Source organism: Paramormyrops kingsleyae, chromosome 15, assembly GCF_048594095.1.
Source record: "Paramormyrops kingsleyae isolate MSU_618 chromosome 15, PKINGS_0.4, whole genome shotgun sequence".
Classification (NCBI taxonomy): domain Eukaryota; kingdom Metazoa; phylum Chordata; class Actinopteri; order Osteoglossiformes; family Mormyridae; genus Paramormyrops; species Paramormyrops kingsleyae.
The window spans coordinates 4,447,892-4,467,550 of NC_132811.1; the positions used below are offsets into that span (position 1 = coordinate 4,447,892).

At 44.4% G+C, this 19,659-nt stretch overlaps 2 protein-coding genes and 1 long non-coding RNA gene across 3 annotated transcripts in view; 1 reads left to right on the forward strand and 2 right to left on the reverse strand.

Annotated features, from left to right (window-relative positions):
* Positions 1 to 1,183, reverse strand: part of notch2 (notch receptor 2) — a 37,492-nt gene extending 36,309 nt beyond the window's left edge. Inside the window, 1 exon segment of the mRNA XM_023843951.2 lies at positions 265 to 1,183. Coding sequence (XP_023699719.2) covers positions 265 to 337 — 73 coding nt within the window. The 5' untranslated portion in view covers positions 338 to 1,183.
* Positions 1,107 to 3,760, forward strand: LOC140578500 (uncharacterized). Its single transcript, XR_011982720.1, has 3 exons — positions 1,107 to 1,210; positions 2,647 to 2,708; positions 3,216 to 3,760. It is a non-coding gene; the product is annotated as an uncharacterized lncRNA (long non-coding RNA).
* A 9,667-nt stretch (positions 3,761 to 13,427) lies between these two features.
* Positions 13,428 to 16,612, reverse strand: sec22bb (SEC22 homolog B, vesicle trafficking protein b). The gene is made up of 5 exons (XM_023843593.2): positions 16,378 to 16,612; positions 15,570 to 15,679; positions 14,998 to 15,158; positions 14,504 to 14,650; positions 13,428 to 14,350 (listed from the first exon to the last, which is right to left on the reverse strand). Exons 1-5 carry the CDS (start codon positions 16,450 to 16,452, stop codon positions 14,196 to 14,198), a joined length of 648 nt encoding a protein of 215 aa, XP_023699361.1. The 5' UTR covers positions 16,453 to 16,612; the 3' UTR covers positions 13,428 to 14,195.
* Between the last annotated feature and the right edge of the window lie 3,047 nt (positions 16,613 to 19,659).

Below are 19,659 nucleotides of genomic sequence, written 5' to 3' on the forward strand. Positions count from 1 at the left end.
CCAGAGTCAGCCATGGGGCAAGGAGATTAAGTAGTCCAATTAAACAAAACATTCCTTTAAGCTGATTTTTTAATTTAACTGAACTTAGTAACATACAATCATTTGTTCCTTCATACTTTACTTATCAATATTTGACAAAAAATAATCGAGGACCAACACCGCGGCGCTATGTAGTACAGATGTAAACTTGGAACCACGTATAACGTAGTGCAACCATTTAACCCAATTAAAGATGAACTTGCCCCATTTAGGATGCGTACTCACCCGCTGAAATGTGGATCCAGCAAGCGACGAAGAAGATGACTTTGCCCGAAGAGACACCGGGTAGCTGACCCATGTTTTATTTAATTTCCACATAGAGCCGCCAGCGCCAGGCTGAGCTCCGTCAGGTTAGCTAGTCTAGTTTAGCTAGCAAGGTGAACTAATAAAAAACTAAATTAAATTTAGCAAACTCTTTTTAAAAACGATTTTTTTAATTTAAAACGTTCAATTTCATGACTTACTCACTCATTTTTCGTCTATTTTGGCGGATTTTTAAAGTGAAGTCGAGCTCTAAGTTTCTAAACTTTTCTCCTCGCTCCCCTGTCACTGTACTGAGAGGAGAATGTATCCTTCCGCAGGAAATTACGGGTAGATCCATCAATGAGTGTTTACTCTAGCAAAAATCATTCACTAAATTATGACTATCCATAAATATCTCATACAACTTTTATAATTTATTACATACAAATAACTAGTTAAAAATGGGTTACAAATAGTTCTGAACTTTAAGCGTATAACTGCATTCACTATCTACTTTAGGCTAAATGCTTCTACCTCGCTTTCTCCGTAGCCACGGCGGAGGAATTTTTTACCCAATTTCAATTTCTCAAAGATGGTATGAGTCAAATTTAACCCGTTCATTGATTATGTTTTTTTTTTTCTTTCGTTCTTTTGTCACTGTCCATTCTTCCCTTCTCTCCTTTTGTCTTGCATTTATCCCAAAGAACGATTTATGTAAAAAAAAAAAAAAAACTTGCAAAATCACCGTATTTCCAAATTAGTAAACCCCACGTTGACAGAGCACAGATTTTACCCGCTAATTTGTGGTAATGTGTTTGGTAAAAGTTTTATTCTTTCTATCGCAAACTCTAGTGGTCTTCACCCTGCGCCATGTAAGATAGGGACTGAGGGTTTTGTAAAGGCTGCTTAGCAGGGAAATGTCAAGAAGGTAGGTGATACGCTGCGTGAGGGAGGATTTTTTTTTTTTTGCGTTTACTGCTGGATATAAAAAATTTATATGCCGCATCAATGCACATTGCCGAAGGAAGGAGGGCTGCATAGAATTAAAAAATAATTTCTAAAATCACATGGCTTTATATGTGGCAGCAGAAGAAATTCAAATTTAAAATCAGATTTTCCATCTGTGTTTTTTCTTTTATTCCCATGAAGTAGGAATTCCAGCTGAAACCAGAACACCTTACCGATAGGGATCTGAAATTTTTCATTGCTCAGCATTTGATTTGCTACAGCTACTGGTATAGTACAGTATATGCCCTCTTTTTTTAAAATAAAAACTTAGAAACTGGTTTTATGCGGCTATATTTTTTTCCACAAGGGTGTTGCACTACTACCTTAGTGTTTTTCCCAGTAAAAAATAAGAGTCTTTTGATATATTTACCAATGCTCTTTTTGGGATAACTCCAAAATTAATGAGATTTTCTGGCATACACCTTTACAGGCCTGATATCTCTAGTGAGAATTCCAAAAGAGTTCACTATTTTTTGTTAGAAATAGTTGTTGTGTGTTACTAGTAGTGTTCTGCTGAGTAAGGCAGACCTGTTATGATCAACTGATAAAGCCACCATATTTCAGCAGAAGTTCCTGGACGTTCTGAACATTTCATGTGAATGTGATTGTTTACGGTAAGCTGAATATGTTTTTTGACCGTTTATTTTTCAGTGTTGCAAAATGTATTAATCTTCTAAAAACATAGTTGTAAAAGTTTAACCCGGAATAAAGATCTACATTTTCAAATCTGTAGTAGGTTTTAGATTATTTAGCGCCATCTGAAATATTTCCTTGTTTTACTAACAATAGAGTACCATAAACAGTGACCCGTTTGCTAGTATTGCTGCCTCAAACCCAGTGCGTGAAGAGGGCCAGTACTCACCGGTATTCAGTACTAGCACCTCTTTGCTTCTGAGTACCAGGAATGTTTCTTGTGTTCTGACACTGAATAACAGGGGGGGAGGGGGGGGCGGTGGTAGTCCGGTGTTCTGACAAAACATCCTACCTATCGAGACGTGCTATCGAGCCTTTTTGCGCATGTGCAGTTCCACCGTCTTGGGATTAGGGTTAGGTTTTAGGGGTTAGGGTTAGGGTTAAGGTAAGAGTTTTAGGGGTTTTTTGGGGGTTAGGGTTAGGGTAAAAGTTAGGGTTAGGGCTATCGATTAGCACTACGGTAGGATGTTTTGATAAAGTAGGACGTTTTGTCAGAACACCGGCACTCTTTTTTCCCAACTTCTCCTCTTGGGATTTTCTGACATGCTCAGCGGAGGGTTAGCTTGGAAATCCTGGACTTTCTTGATAAGATGAGCTGGGAAAATGTAGCATGATAATTCTATGTAAAATTAATACTATACTATATTTTAATTCTTCCCGTAGAAGGTTTGCCCTGCCTTGTGCCGTCGTCGGATTCACTCCCGGCCCACGTGTCCGTCTACAGGGTAAGCAGTTGGAAAATTAGTGGATATATTTGAATTCTGCAGAGTATGATAAATATGATATTTCGGTTTAATTTAAGTTGAATTTTAATTTAATGCCACCATTTGTGAAGCTTTCTTCAGGCCATGAAGCCCCTCCCATTTAGGAATACTGCCACTGGGCCTTTTGTTCTATCAGATTGTAAAATACATTGGGGGGGGGGGTGTATTATAACATGGCTCCATACAGGATCTTTCCAGACCCCCCTTATTCTTTAATCTCCTTGTATAAACTGCCCTTGGAAATTCAAACTACTGGCATTGAAAGGCATTCGGGTTTGGGGATGCCTGTTCCAGAATGTTGATTTTTATAAAGTCTCACTTTCCTGATAGAGACCATCGGCTTTTGGTTAAAAGCCCTCATGTCAATGACCTCATGAAGGCCAACAGGACAAGTGTGACTAACAGCCTGATAAGACCAACAGTCCATCACTGTATTTTATAATAGATATGGCATTTTTTTCTGTATAGCAATCAAGCCCACCTCTGGTCAACATGGGCAGAAGCCTTTATTCATGCTTCATCTTACCAAAGTACCCTGTGTCCATCTGATCCTCCAAGACTTTTGGCAATCTCTAAGTGCTACTAGGTATTGGAGGTAATGGAATATTTGCGGATGTGTTGTATAATTCTCCATCTGTGTGGGTAAATGTGGGACATTTTCTAAAAGAAGGTAGATTTAACTGTAAAATGTGACAAACTAGTTTGTTTTAGAAGAGCTACAGAAATACAAGAGAAAAATTTATGTCTCATTAAGCTGTATATTAATGGCATTGACTGAGTAACCAAGAGTAGTGAGTAATCAATATCCATTGGTTGTTAAGGGTAACATTTGTGTCTGAATACCAGATATGTTCGGTAATTTGTTGGGTAATGTCGAGAAAAACAAGAATTACTACTGTGACATGCTGTTTAGGCATGTTTTGTGTCGCCATTTTTCTCACAATAGGAGTGGCTTGGCACAATTTTCATGAGTCAGGCATGAGAACAGTGTTCTTAATATTCAAATAAATAAAAATACAGCAAATGATGTTCACAAAGCCCTCTGCGGGAAAAAGGTGCCCGGCGACAGACTGAGACGCATATTGCTGGTGTGTGATGGTTTAACTACGGCACGCGGTGCATGTACCGCTGGTGTGAGAACAGCAGGTCGAGGGTGACTATCTCAACGGAAGGCTCCGGAGCATCCAGGCACATTTGCAGGACATCATTGATCAGAGTAAACACAGCTGTCAGCCAGAGAACGATTTACACTGCTGGAGCACAGGGTCAGGGGGCAGATAAAGAATGATTTACAATATTTAGTAGAGGGAAGAGGAAGACCGATTGGCTCAGCCTTGGCTACCTGCTCCCTGCTTCCCATTCTGTGACTGTGGGAATATGTCCCAGAAAAATCACTGCCTTGTCACAGCGAGGAGGAATCAGGCAGCTTCAATAGCGCAGCTGAGTGCTCAGGCAGTTGCTGACTATTTGTCTTGTGCCCTTTGCTCTTGCTGTCTGTGAAACTGTAATTTTGTGACCATTAAATGTTGGTGACAGGGCAAACAGACTGAAGATTGAGGGAATGCATTTTAGATGCCGAACTCTCACCCTAGTACCCCCCCTCCCCCCCCCACCATGCGAACACACTCCCCAAATACACACAGACATTGCCGGAAGCATCACCTCTCTAATGCCCCTTAGAGTGAAATGAGAGAAGGGTAACAGGAAGCATGCGGTGTATTTAGGGAAGATTATCTCCCTGTGACTAGTTTACACCGTAGGAAATGCAAACCGTGGTCATTTATACACTCAGTGTAGGATAGAAAAGACATAAGAGCAATGTGAGAATATGACAGATACCTAAAGCCAGCGAAGACATTGTAACGAAGCCCTGCTGACGTGCATGGAACATTTACATTCTTGTAAGGTTGTGTCCTGTACATGTATATTATCATATTTCAAGATATATGCATTTATAACATCGTTACAACATTTATATACTTTTAACATTATTATAATCATGGGTATAATGTATTCGTAATCCTCATATTTTTTGGGGGGGGGGAGGGGGTGGGCTAGTACATTTTCCTCAGTAGCAGACATGGTAGAAATTGAAGGCCTTTGTTAGACATTTGTTTGACATAGCCATTACCTAAGTTAAGTGATTTAGAAAAAAAGATTAAAGTTAAAAAAAATAGAGCGGAATTAGCAATTTAGCTGAAAAACAGAAGAGCTCAGCTGGCGAAAAGAGGCAGGGAAGATGCGAGAGGATGTGAGGGTGTGAAGGTGTGAAGGTGTGAGGATGTGAAAGTGTGAGGGTGTGAAGGTGTGCAGATGTGAGGACGTGAGGATGTGAATGTGTGAGGGTATCAGATTATGAGGGTGTGAAGGTGTGAGGGTGTGAGGATGTGAGGGTGTGTGGATGTGAGGATGTGAAGGTGTGAGGATGTGAGTGTGTGAGGATGTGAAGGTGTGAGGATGAGAAGGTGTGAGGATGTGAGTGTGTGAGGGTGTCAGATTATGAGGGTGTGAAGGTGTGAGGATGTGAGGGTGTCAGGATGTGAAGGTGTGAGGATGTGAGGGTGTGTGGATGTGAAGGTGTGAGGGTGTGTGGATGTGAAGGTGTGTGGATGTGAGGGTGTCAGGATATGAGGGTGTGAAGGTGTGTGGATGTGAGGGTGTGAGGTTGTCAGGATGTGAAGGTGTGAGGGTGTGAAGGTGTGAGGGTGTGAAGGTGTGAGGATGTGAAGGTGTGAGGATGTGAAGGTGTGAGGGTGTGAAGGTGTGAGGGTGTGAAGGTGTGAGGATGTGAAGGTGTGAGGGTGTGAAGGTGTGAGGATGTGAAGGTGTGAGGATGTGAAGATGTGAAGGTGTGAGGATGTGAAGGTGTGAGGGTGTGAGGGTGTGGGGTGTGAGGATGTGAAGGTGTGAGGGTGTGAGGGTGTGGGGTGTGAGGATGTGAAGGTGTGAGGATGTGAAGGTGTGAGGGTGTGAGGATGTGGGGGTGTCAGGATGTGAAGGTGTGAGGGTGTGAAGGTGTGAGGGTGTGAAGGTGTGAGGATGTGAAGGTGTGAGGATGTGAAGATGTGAGGGTGTGAGGATGTGAGGGTGTGGGGTGTGAGGATGTGAAGGTGTGAGAATGTGAAGGTGTGAGGGTGTGAGGATGTGGGGGTGTGAGGATGTGAAAGTGTGAGGGTGTGAGGATGTGAGGGTGTGGGGTGTGAGGATGTGAAGGTGTGAGGATGTGAAGGTGTGAGGGTGTGAGGATGTGGGGGTGTGAGGATGTGAAAGTGTGAGGGTGTGAGGATGTGAAGGTGTGAGGATGTGAAGGTGTGAGGATGTGAAGGTGTGAGGATGTGGGGGTGTGAGGATGTGAAAGTGTGAGGGTGTGAGGATGTGAGGGTACACAAAGGGCAAAAGAGGTGACTGTATGATCTCGGAATAGGACTGAGATGCAGACATCACTGTCTCCTTTGCTGGCTTTACGATGTATATAGGATTCCCAGCCATCTGTCTCTTCTCTTCCTCCCCACCATCCCCAACTTTGGCCTATTTGTTCAGACAACTGAAACACTGTGGAATGAAAGTCAATGCGACTTCACAAATTACATATGCAATTTTCTCAATTAATTAATTTGCCAGACTGCTGGAGGCCACAATACATTCACGTCACATTTATATTATTTAGCAGTTGCTTTTGTCCAAAGCGATGTACAAGTGAGGCAGACAGCACATAACAAACACACAAACATTACAACAGTAAATATTCTACACCATCATTTCTATATCATTGTGGCCATTAAATTATTTGCAGATCTGTCATGCCTGATAGTCTAAAGTCCAAATATTTTGATCATACTTGTTTATATGTTGGGGAGTGCGTGAGGTACGTCTCTGTGCTTGTTGGGTCCCTGAGCCAGGTCCTGAACACCAAAAGCTCCAGGGACTGGCTAACCCAGCTTTGGACTGAAAGGTCTGCCTCACTGACGGGATCCTATGTAGTCAGTCAGGCCTTTGTCAGCCTGTCGAAGGGTAGCGTTGTTCTACGGCTGGCAAGGTGCGGCAGCAGACACAGTCGCCCCGATGGTCGCGTTTGCCGTGGCCTGCGGGCTGATGAGTTGTGTCATGGCCTCCCGCGCCGGTCAGGGGTGAGAAGAGACCTGCTGGTGGGTCCCAGTGACGCTTCCCTTCGAGAGCAGGACACCATGACATGGGGTGTTGAGTGGCGGAGGGATGCGGAGAAACGAAGATGGGGGGGTGGTGAAGGTGTGAGATTTTGGGGGTGAGAGGGGCATATGTCTTGAAAGATGACCTGGGAGGTTGGCAGGTGGGTGGAATGTGTGTGGTGTGCAGGATTTGGCCCTATCTGCCCCTGTCCTCCTGCGCAGGGCTATTTATACTCCAGTGTGGGAAAATGCGCAACTTCTCCCGTTTGAACCCGATTCTGTTATTTTAATGATTTTTTTTGGTACTTTATAGCAGATTGTCTTCTTGATAGAAGCCTGAATGGTCAAAATGTCTGATAGGGTGCTTTATGAATTTCGTAATTTGTACGGTTCTTATATATGTATGTGATAATCTATACAAGTCTGTGTAGGATTCCTGTTAACAAAGTCGTGCCTCTTATAGTTTCTTTGGCCTGATGTGCTGGACAGTTCAGGAAATTCTCTGACTGCCTTCACAGAGCTGAGAGAAAACCAATCTGCCGATGTCACCCATCCATCATTGTAGTAAGTATTGTTGCGGGGGTGGGGGGCTTGGGGAGATGGGAGACAATTGAAGCTAAAATGATGAAGAGCTTTAAAATGTTTGTCTTAATTAGTGAAGATCAGTGTCTTTTACAAGCAGCTCATGTGATGGGACTTGTGAGAGTGAGTGTTAAACTGAGTGTGAGTGTTAGAGTGAGTGTTAGTCTGAGAGTGAGTGTTAAACTAAGTATGATTGTTAAACTGAGTGTGAGTGTTAGTGTGAGAGTGAGTGTTAGTCTGAGAGTGAGTGTTAAACTAAGTATGATTGTTAAACTGAGTGTGAGTGTTAAATTGAGTGTGAGAGTGTGCGCGTTTTCATCCAGAAGAGTGTAAAGAGAGTGTCTGGGGTCTGGCCAGTCTGGCCTTTATTGTGTCATAAATTCACGAGCTGCTGGACGACAGGCATGGCTGGTATTCACGCCTCATCACTCTGAACTAGGGCCAGAGTGAGCTGAGCAGGACCTGTGTGGGCTGCTATTAATACCCCCCAAGCCCACGCCGCCCACGGGGCAGCACGTCGGCACCGCTGCCGCTTTACAGACATGATGGACCTTCTGCGTCTCGGGGATTATCTGTCGCTGTCGACATGTGATTTCCTTGAACTTTGACATGAGGGCATTTTTTTATATGAATGTGTGATTGCTAAAGAGGCACCACATGGAGGACTTCCCCGGCTGCACCTTAGGTCGTATAGGGTGACACGGTCTGGCTCAGAAAGTATCTCTGTTTCAAGCGGCTCCTGGGCGCCATGGGAAATGTGCGCCGCCACCGCTGACGCGGGTCTGTCCGCAGCTGAGGGCTGTCCGAGGGCCTGGAACATGCTATTGCTATTACTGCCCTAACCCATTACTCAGGTGCAAAGACAGCCATGTCTGGCTGACAGTGCAATGTATTTAACGCCTTGCGCAAAAGAGCATGCATCTGCCGTACGAGGATCGGTGTGCATGAGAGGGCAAGCTTGTTTACCGTGTTGTGGGTGTAATTCACGCACGCTCGCACTGTGCGTGTCTGGATAGCGTGAGATAAGGGAGCCGGTGACTGACGGAGGAGACAGTGTGGCCCTGAGGTGCAATCTGAACAGGCCCCTGTGAGAACGACACGGTTCCCAGGCGGTTCCCATACGGTTCCCAGGCCCGTGTGTGTGCGTAGCGGGATAATAACTCATGCTGCCTCCGACTTCCTCTTTCTGTCCCTGCCTTTATGACCCCGCACTGACTGCCAGGCAGCTGCTCCTGTCCTCTGTTTCGGGGACGGGGACCGTGAGAGAAGGATGAGGGATGTCAGGAAGGATAGGTGGGCAGTCAGTGACTGAGGGATTGCAAATGATGATCATTAATTCCATAAACACAATTGTCAGGGTCCTCAACCTAGGGAGCGAATGTGCTGGTTTATAATTGACTTTGTGCCTCTGTGGTGTGACTGTCATCATTGTTTGGACGGTAAGTCATCTTACCTGGAGACTCACATGAAAATTAGTCACTAACAATTACTAACTAAGAGGCAGCTGCAAACCTACAGAATAATGCACCCCCCCACCACCACCAGAACCCTAAAGCTGAAACAAGAGGTCAAGACAAATTCTGAAATTTAAAGACCTTTTTTTTCCCGGAAATGTATAAAATCTTAATTTCTTTTTGCGCGTTCGAGCAGAGGAGTCAGGGAGGGTTGGATACCCTGGCAGATTCGGGGGGCCCAGCACTTTTTTAGAGTCCCTAAGCACTAACAGATATATATCATACATCACAAATTTTACCATGGGAGACCCATTTTTCTTCAGATTGAAAGGGCCAGCCCTAGTAGGGAGGGTCTGAGGTGACGTTTTCTCACGGGGCCCAGAATTTCTAGCTACCCCCTTGCTTGGGAGTGATTTCACAAGGGCCCCACCTCACTATGCGCTATAGTCGTCTGCGAAGAACCTGTCCTTTGGTGTCGGAGGGGGAACGGGGAGCTTGAGTCGGCACCCTCTGAATGATTTGGGACGGTGACACGAGTGACACACAAACCAAGCTCACGGTCTGGGTTCTGTGGGTTCCGAGCTGTAAAGCGTGGGGGTCGCCTGCTTCCCACCGATCTCCTCTAACACACTCTGCTTTATACTCCAGTCAGTCAGAGGTTAGTAGAGGACTTTGTCCCCCTGCTACCCCCCCTCCCCCCCCATCTTATTCCGTCCAATCAAAATCCATATATCATTTGTTTCATGTGTTTGAAGCATTAAATATGCAGAATGCTTTACAGTCAGAGCTTTTCTCAAGAGTAAAGCTACAGTCACTTCCTCCCTTCAGTTGCTTGTCCTCTCTGCTACCTGCTTCTCTAAATGCCATCTCTTCACCTTCTAAAGATATGTTGGAATGACTTTAGACTTTTAAAGACTTGCTCAGGCCGCTCACGGAACAGCAGCGGGCGTCACGGATCGGCCCGCCACGCGTTATGTTTTCTCTGGCTCACATATCGAGGAACTCAATATTATGAACCTGGCAGTAAGGCGTAGGTGAAGGAATTGAAGGTCTCCACATATCACACTCTGTTTCAGTTAAAGTGGCTTTGCTGTGTGTTGGTGAGAGAAAAGGCTGATGTGAGCTCAGTATGGGTGTCACATGTTACACTGGCTAAATACCTTTTCCGTGCTTTAAATACACTGCGATATCCTCCGTATTATTTCCCTTCCTCTTCCTTTTCTTATCGTTTCCTCGCTCTCTTCTCATTCACTGCTGATTGTTTACAGGCTAAAACTGGCCAGCAGCTTCACTGGGCCGGGTTACGTTTCCCAGTTTCGTTCACGTCTAAACCCATCCTGGGTCTAAGAGAGCTTGGATGCATGCTCTGCCAAAATGCCACTTTCAGTGGTTTTAGGTCTGCTAAAATCGGCAGCTCTGTAAACTTAATCTAATATATCTAATATATCTAACATGATGTTTTGCATATTTATGTATTAAAAATAAATCGGTCAGTATTGCTAATTAAAAATGAATGTTGTATCTTTTTATATATATAAATAATGAGTGTATTTTTTACTCTGTGTGCACAGTATCAGTGACCCCTGACCACACAAAGTATTTTAATCCAATCAGCTTCGTTTTCACATGACTGTCATGCTCTCACTGCTGCCATGGTAACTGAGAGAGGAGGAAGGATGGGGGGGGAACAAGCAGTACAACCCTCCATGCATTCCTTTCTCCATTCTCCAGCTCACTTTCCACTTCTCTGACTTCTGTTTTTTAATGCTGCCTTTCTCCATAGTATCTGGCAGGTCTGAAGTACACATATAGACTGTTAGATCTTCCTTCCAGTAGTAGCTTCCTCTTCTACAGCCCAGCTTCCGCTTTCACATGCATGGGTGGGTGCTAAGCTGCATTCTCCCCGCAATCACCTGCCTCAGGTCTCCTAGAACAGTGTATCCCAACCTCGCAGGGAGCTGGGAGGGAGAAAAAACATGGACTGTCCGGCAGAGAGCTGGGGGGAGCAAAAACATGGACTGTCCGGCAGAGAGCTGGGGGGAGCAAAAACATGGACTGTCCGGCAGGGAACTGGGAGGGAGCAAAAACATGGACTGTCTGGCAGAGAGCTGGGGGGAGCAAAAACATGGACTGTCCGGCAGAGAGCTGGGAGGAGCAAAAACATGGACTGTCCGGCAGAGAGCTGGGGGGAGCAAAAACATGGACTGTCCGGCAGGGAGCTGAGGGGAGCAAAAACATGGACTGTCCGGCAGAGAGCTGGGGGGAGCAAAAACATGGACTGTCCGGCAGAGAGCTGGGGGGAGCAAAAACATGGACTGTCCGGCAGAGAGCTGGGGGGAGCAAAAACATGGACTGTCCGGCAGAGAGCTGGGGGGAGCAAAAACATGGACTGTCCGGCAGGGAGCTGGGGGGAGCAAAAACATGGACTGTCCGGCAGAGAGCTGGGGGGAGCAAAAACATGGACTGTCCGGCAGGGAGCTGGGGGGAGCAAAAACATGGACTGTCTGGCAGGGAACTGAGGGGAGCAAAAACATGGACTGTCCGGCAGGGAGCTGGGGGGAGCAAAAAACTTGTCCCGTCTGGGGGTCCCCAAAGACCGGATTTGGAAACACTGGTCTAGAACACCCTCAGACACAGACCCATAGAACCCTCTGCAGGAATTTAAGCCAACTTTGCTGAGATTTAGGAAACCCAGAGAAAAATTATTTGCAGCATGAAGCAAAAAGGGAGGCATCAGAATGGATGGATATTGGTGTGGTTAGACCCCCGGAGGAGTAATACGAGAGATCATCCTGTCCTGAGGAGCTCTCTGCTTTGCTGGTTATTCTGGGGTCTTGTTGACTGCACTATTAAATGGCAATTAGAACCATCACCAAGTAACAAGAACAAAACAATTTGCATGTCGTATATCCCTGTGCTTTAGCATACAGTGGTCACTCTACATGAGCAGGGGGTGTGGCTAGAGATTTTGGGCCCCCATCCCAAACTAATCCAATCATCTTTTAAGTTTTTTAGGGCCCCTGTCCCCCCCCCCCCCGGGCATTCTAGTCATGCTGGCATATTAGTCCTAGCAGAGTTTCTGTATGGCACTCTCCCTCCAGTCTTAAACTGTTGGTTTCCCCCTCCCCCTTCTGAGGTGAGCCCCTCTGATGAGGTCCGGAAGTACCCCCCCCCCGCATGCCCACTTGCCATCTGTCTAAGCCAGCCCACCTACCCATCTCTCTGCCTACCTGCTGGCTTGTTCTGTAATTTGCCTGTCTACCTGTGCTGTCCCACTATCTGCTTGAATTTACACTAATGTACGTGACCTTGTACCACCCAGTGCCGGCCAGAAGATGCAGTCCCCTCTGAGTCTGGTTTATCGCTCTCTCTGATGGATTCCTTCATTGCCACATCAGATTCACTCTCTGGGGACTTCGGGCTGAAGACTTTGTCAATGTGCCTTTTAAAAGTTATAATTCGTTTGAACCGGAAAAAGGAAAAAAGTTATCACCGATTCCGGATTCAGCGAGTTAATTATTTCACTCAGTGAGTGTTTTCACATCATTTTATGCATTAACTACATAATACACTGAAATAATGGTTTTAATTTTTAATAACTGTAAGGCATACACTTGCCTGAGAGTTCATAATTGCAAACTCGGTTGAGCCTTCCGCAATCCAAAAAGTATACAGCACATGGCATGTTTTCCCCGATACACAGCACCCCCTGCTGGCGCAGACGGAGCGCTGCAGTCATGTGGAGGGGGCGTCCGCTGTTGGTCGCATCGCAGCGTTGATACCGTACAGATTAGGGGGTCAGAACTTCACAGGGGTCTTCGATATTTAAAATGATAAAATTATATGAAGTGGTGCCGGGAAAGTTTGTTACACACTTGGTGCTTCCTTCCAATGAACTAACACGTCTATATTTCCCAAACTTGTTTTTCTAAAACATGATTCTTAGCACACATTTTATTTTTAAATACAAAACTGCTTCTTTATGCAAATATTTGTATTATTATTATTATTTAAACAAGTACCTACAGTGCTTTAGAAAAGTCGATGTTAGCTGTACACGCCATACATTGTTGCGCGTGGCAGCCAATGCAAAAGCAGAGCGTCACGACGTAACCTTAAAACGTTACTGGGCAGACTGGGCCACACACACTGCACCAGAGTAAAGCTGCAAAGCGCAGCATAAACACGGCAAAAAAAATATAGTAAGCTATTAAATATGTTAAACAATAATTTAAAGATTGGAATAGTAGTTGACTGTGATCTAACTTTATAGTTAACACCGAGCAATTATCCTTCGCCGTCACTGCGGGGTTACTGACTGGGGCGATACCGTGCGCTACATTCACAGCGCCTGTGACCATGTGGGGACCTCCAATGACCTGGAGCTCCTCACTGAAAACGGCCACTCTTGGGTGCCAAAGCCGCAGATTTGACTAGAGACTGTAAATGGAACTTGATACCAAAACAATGACACGTTTAGATTCATAATAATACTCGGCTTGATTATCCAGCGACAAAAATCTGTGCCAGTCGCTAACTTTATTCTTGTAACTGCAGGTTTCATTTGCTCATGTACATATTTGCTTCAAACTGCTAATAATGTCGTTTTCTTGCTTTTTTTTAACATACCATATATGTAAACTTTTTACAATGTACCGTTAAGTTTGTCAGTCTATACATATGGGAATCCAGTCCGGTAACACTTATGGTCATCAGCTCAGACACAGACATGACAAACGTCCCTTGTGCTCGAGGTAAACATGACTCCTGTTAAGATGACACAAAACTCCCATTGAAATCTTCAGCAAGACCAAGTCACAGCACAGAGACAGGTGTACTCAGATCAGGTGCCTCATCACCCCCCCCCATCGCTGCCATGCAGCACAAAAGCTGAGGCAGGTGAGGCACCCATTAGTGTTTAGACACAGAGACTGACACAAAGAGCACGTCCACGCACGCACATCCTCTTTAACTTAAACCAGATCCTCTCTCACACTCATACACATCAGCCATTATCAAACATGTTGTGCTGCTGTCAATTAAACCCAGCATTAAGAATAACATTAATAGTAAATTACAGATCTGTGTCGATCTACCAACAGAAAGGCATCCAGCCTGACAGTCTGAAGAGCAGGATGGATCCTGGTGTAGTAACGTAGCCTTTTATGTTCTGTTCCTCCATCTGGACGTTCTTCTTCAGACCTCCTTGGATCCCGCTTCTCTGCCTTCCCTTCACCCCCCTCAGGTCCTAACCGCCCCCCCCCAATTCAGAGCCACCAGAAGCGCACGTAGACGATGAGCATGATGAGGAAGACGCCGCCGGCGGCCAGCTTGGCGTAGGTGGAGCGAGTGTTCAAATATTTGGCGTCGCTGCGGTACTTCTTAGACAGGCTGGACAAGTTCATGGCCTTGGAGTCCAGAGCTGGAGGACAGCGGAGGGGGCGACAAAACAACGACAGCCATTATCAGCCTGCTACGCTAACAACTTTAGCAGATTAATGTTAGCCTAGTAGCGCAGAGCTGATTACAACCAAGGGCAAAATGAGGTATGTGCTGGAGAGCGAGGGCTGTTTACCGGACAAGGCCTCCCCTCTCTGCAGCACCTCCTCGATGTTGGCCACCATGATCCTCTGCACGTCCTGGAGCTCCGTGTTGATGCTGCCGAGGTTCCTACGTGCTCTGCTGTCTATGTACGACTTTTTCGTTTTCTGGATGTAGGTATCTGGTAAAACACACAATAGACGAGTCCCTCAGCAGCAACCATGGTTTGGCGCCAGAATACTTTCTGTATCAGCATCATGACAATGATCCAAAACAAATCATAGGGCTGCATAAGCTTATTACGTGGAGTTATTTGGGTTAAGCGATTTGCTCAAGGGTAAAAGCAGAGAGCCTTCCCAAGATCTGAGCTGGGAGCTTCTGAGATCTGAAGTCCTACTTCTCTCCTCAAACCTTGCATCACTGCAGACCAAGTCAAGATAACAGTGAGGAAACTGCACACAGGTAAGGTGGTGAGCCAAGCAGCGCTCAAAGCACATGCCAACCAGGAGGAGGCGCAATCGCCCTCACCAAACTCTATGAAGGAGTACGGGCGTGAGACACTATGGACCTTCTTCCCATGTTGCTCGTGGAACTCAGCTTGAAGGTCCTCCAGGTACGCAAAGGCCAGCTTCTTTGGGAAACCCGCCTCACACAGGACCAGGTAACACACGCCTTTCTCAATCACGTAGCTATGGGGACACAACAGAGGAAGAAACCCTTTAGTGACTGGGGTGTCCATTCCGTTTTCAGTATGAGATGGTATTACCATACAGCATAAGCCACCAGTCAAAAGTTGACGGCATAATCAAATTCTAGGCTGTTCTTTAACTCTGAATGCAACAGTTAACAGTTTCATCCTATGTATTTAATGTCCCTTGTCGAAAGAATGCCTTGAATGATCTTTCCTGTTATAGCTGGTAGAGAAAGTTATGGTGATGACTAATAAAGGTACTCAAATACTGAACATACTGTAAATGCAAAGAATATTGAGTGTATTTCTAATAAATATGTAAAAGTGAAAATTGAAAATGTAGAACATTGTTAACCTGGGTAAGGGTGCACAAAGGGGTGTGATTGGCATGTCGAGGTTAGCTACTCACTGGAAGGCCATGGCGCCGGCCTCCAATGTGCAGCGTGTGGGGCTCTGCTCGTTGAGTTTGCGAAACAGCAGCTTGGCCTGGCTCTGGTACTGCTGTAGGTCCCGGCCCAGCTGAGCCCCGCGTCACCGGCAACAGTTTTTCAAACAAAATCATTTTAGCTTATTAGCAAAATATATTTTTCCCAAGAACAAGGCAGTGTAGAAAACTTCACCGAATCAATTTTCATCTTTCCGTATTTGTCACAAACCTTTTCACTTCCCTTCACGAGAGCGGGGGAAAGAGAAGCACATTGTGAGAAACCAGTTTTCAAAAAAACGGGTTTAAAAGGTTTAGTTGTTTGGTTGCTAGATAACTTCCACTGTAAAAATATTTACGATATCTATACAATTCATATTTGCGATAGTTTTGCATAATAGCTTCTATCAGAGTGATGACGTAACATTTTTAAGTGGCTTATACATCAGGGACCAGTGCAGAGAAGGTGACCACCTGATCTGACAGCAGTGCAGTACAGTACTGCCTATCCACGTCACGCCAGGGAGTTACCGATTCTTCATTTAAGTTACAAAGCAACTTTTGACTCACGCCAGCTAGTGCAAGACAAATGGCTAGGTTCCCAACAATCGGGAAACCACTGTTCAGAGTCATATCAAGAAACATATATAACAACTGAATATGTAATATCTGAAACTGACACCTATTACTAACATTCCATGTTATACCATCTTATTAACCAGGACACGTTAATTGTTGATATTCAACGAGCCACTGAAGCTGAACATTCATTCGCGATAACATTGAATCTAACCTGTTCATCCTCCTGCATGGAGGCGGCGAGAGGCAGCCCGTCGGCCAACCGAGCGATCATTGTCAGCAAAACCATTTTAAGCCAATTGTTCTGACTATCCCAAAAAAACAAATCTGTAAGTTACACAAAACTCGCCCCTCCTGATATCGCTACAGCAGCAAGTACTTTAGGTTACCAGCGCAATGAAAACACTGACGCTGAGTTGGCCGGAAGTGATGCTGGTGTGTTACTCAATTACGCCCGCCCTTAAAGTACAACGTGATTTGTATAAAAAAAGGTTCCGGCCAAAAATAAGTGACACAGTAATTGTAATCAGACTCGAACGTCAGACGTACAGTAAATCTTGTTTCTGCTATTGTTCTGTGTCCTATGTGCAGGGGCGTTGCTAGAGATTTTGGGCCCCATGAAAGCATATCATATTAGGCCCCCCAGTCCAAACCAATCCAGGTATTTTCCTAATTTTTTAGGGCCCCTGTCACTCAGGGGCCCTTGGAATCGTCCTAGCTTTCCTCCCCCTTACGGCACCCCTGCCTATGTGTACTGTATACGTCCTGCTACTTTTAAAATAAGGAAACATGCTATTATATCCATCATTTTGTACGTTATATTTGACTCTTTCAAATTGCAAATCTTAACTTTGAGCACTATTTACTCTGCACGAGATTTACCTCTGTGCTGAATAGTAGTTCTCCATGTACTTCTGTTCTCTGTGTAGGTCTGTGTTGTATTGTGTGTATTTTGTGTAGCCTGTAGTATTTCTGTTTGTTTTGCACATGGAGCCAGGAGAAACGCAATTTCGTTCTACCATGCACTGTCAAACTATGTGGCACGAATGACAATAAAGTTTACTTTGACTTTTGACTTTGACTCTTTCAGCCTACGACCAAGTGCCGGTTGAAGCTAACACATCACCTAAGCCAAGCGTCACAACGGGGCGCACCGTCAAACTTCACCTCCCATTTCTACTTCGCCGGTTTGGTAAGGAGGTGCTTTCTCAGATGCTGGTGCCCTAGGGGGCTGCATTACATTTAGCAGATGTATTTAAACAAATCAATATACAATTCACACAGTCCAGGGCAGTCCAGTTATTCAGTGTACATTATGACTAGTAGGTGTAACTGTGGTTTAGGGTGGGTACTTTACAGACTTTAAACCATTGGAATTCTGGTCCTAAATGCAAAAACGTAAAAATATACACTGATATACACTGTCCTTTCAGCAGGTTAATTTTAACATGCCTCTTGACTAGTGAATCTCTACTGAAAATTTTAGGTTTAAGGAAAATGTCTAGTATTTTTTTTTTCCTTTTAACAAACAGGCACTTAGATACGTGTTCCAAGCTCATCCACAGTGATCTTAAGCTCCATTCAGTTCAATTTATTTTTATATAGCACCTTTCACTACAGAGACGCCCCCAGGGCACGTTACATTAGTGTATATATTGTGTATACAGTGCCACATTATTTATACAGAATAACAAAATAATAAAAACGGGGAAAAGGGAAGACAAAGAAAAAAAAAGAATGAAAGAAAGTCAAATGACACACATCCCTGCTCATCCTTGTCATCCCTCAGGTTACTCCAGTACATCTGGTCACATGACTAAGAGACACACCCCCATGACGTTCAGAAGAGTGCGCTCATTGCACCTACTCTGAAAAAGATCAAGGGTCTTTCAAATATTGGAGTTGTCAGAGAGAGACATCAATTCCAACATCTGCTGACATTTTCACTCAAAGAATACCCTGCTTCCTATAAGAAGCTTCGATCTGAGAAGCTCAAAAAAAAAACGCTCAATCGCACGCAGAATCAGTGTCCTTGGCTTGCCGTTTCAATCTCAAGATCTGTTTAGTCAGTGATTGTAATCTCCTATTAAGAAATCTCCCCTTAAGGTACCAGAAACTCAAAGCACAATGGATTTTGTTCCCTTCACTATCTGACCAGAGAGCTGGTCAGATACCTACATTGCTTTCAGTTTTCAGGCAGGTCAACAGGAAGTGTAGAAATCACGTCACGTGTTCTGCCTGCTAACCCATGAGTGCTATGAGGAAGAGGAACTGAGGCCAAATAAGAAGCATATTGTTGTCAGTGTTTTTGCTGATTTTTCAGTTTTTCTCAAATTTTTTTCCTCTAGTTTTTGATGACCTAGAATCAGAATCAAATCTCATCACATGACATCCAAGCTTTCTGTACAAATCACATTTTTGACCACTTAACCAATATATTTGTGCATAGAAAGCCCACGATAGTCTCTGTAGAGCCAGGTGCCAGGGAACAGCCAAGCAGCCCCTCCCCCAGCCCTGACCCCGATAGGCAGCCCTCATTGGCAGGCAAGGTTCCGTCACATGACCTGGGTGGCTTCAGCATGTAGCGTGTCAGAGCACATCACACAGTCTGTAACATGCACTGCTGTTACCCTTGGATCACAGGGCTCCGGAATGTCTGCACACATTCCAGATTTTCATTGATATTCCTACAACAATGGGTAACTGCTTCAATTTAGATATGTATAAGCTGCAAGGGTACAGGGAATGTGCAATTAGCCGCAGCCTGAAAAAAGGTTCATGATAGCAACACATCAAACAGGTAAAATAATTGGACTGTTTGGTACTTTGTTACATAAGTTATTGAATAACTGTTCAATAACTTAAACATTCACTTCTAGAAGTTACAGTGTTTAATGCAGTGTTCAGGTGTCTAACATGTGATATCCTATAATTACTGTAGAATTATCCATATTTTAAACTAAACCCATTTCATATTGATAATGCCGTAATATTCTCAAAAAGTGGTTAAAATCTGAAGACGAGTTCTATGGTGTCACAGCTTAAGATTTTCCTGCGATATGCGTTACACAAGTTCAAAATCAAATGCACAGAACTAGTGTATAAAATAAATATTCATTTAGTTGACACTTTTTCTTAGCATCAATCTGCAACATCATAAAACCTTTTGCTGACATATTTCCAGTGCTAAGGTCATGGGAACCAGGTACATACTTGCATGCTACATTATCAAGTGTGATATGTTGCTCGATAATCTGTGTTACTTAACACGTGAAAATGCAGCCAGTTTCCCACAAACTAGTGTCTCATTTTCAGTCTACTTGTACTTGCTACATATCACTAAATCCTGTATTGCTTTCATTGTTAATATCATTATATTGAAGTAATTATCTGATCACTGAACACTTGGTACTCCATATTGATTGTATAATGCAGGTGGGTAATGGAAAATGTCCACATCAGAGGGCTTCACAAATCATACCCAAATCAAATCAGT

Excerpts from the sequence above, each read along its gene's own strand:
- sec22bb (XM_023843593.2), bottom strand. The coding sequence starts at position 16,452 with ATGGTTTTGCTGACAATGATCGCTCGGTTGGCCGACGGGCTGCCTCTC. Across the intron at positions 15,680-16,377 it reads CCATGCAGGAGGATGAACAG|CTGGGCCGGGACCTACAGCA; the intron begins GTTAGATTCAAT and ends CGCGGGGCTCAG. Across the intron at positions 14,651-14,997 it reads GTACTCCTTCATAGAGTTTG|ATACCTACATCCAGAAAACG; the intron begins GTGAGGGCGATT and ends GTGTTTTACCAG.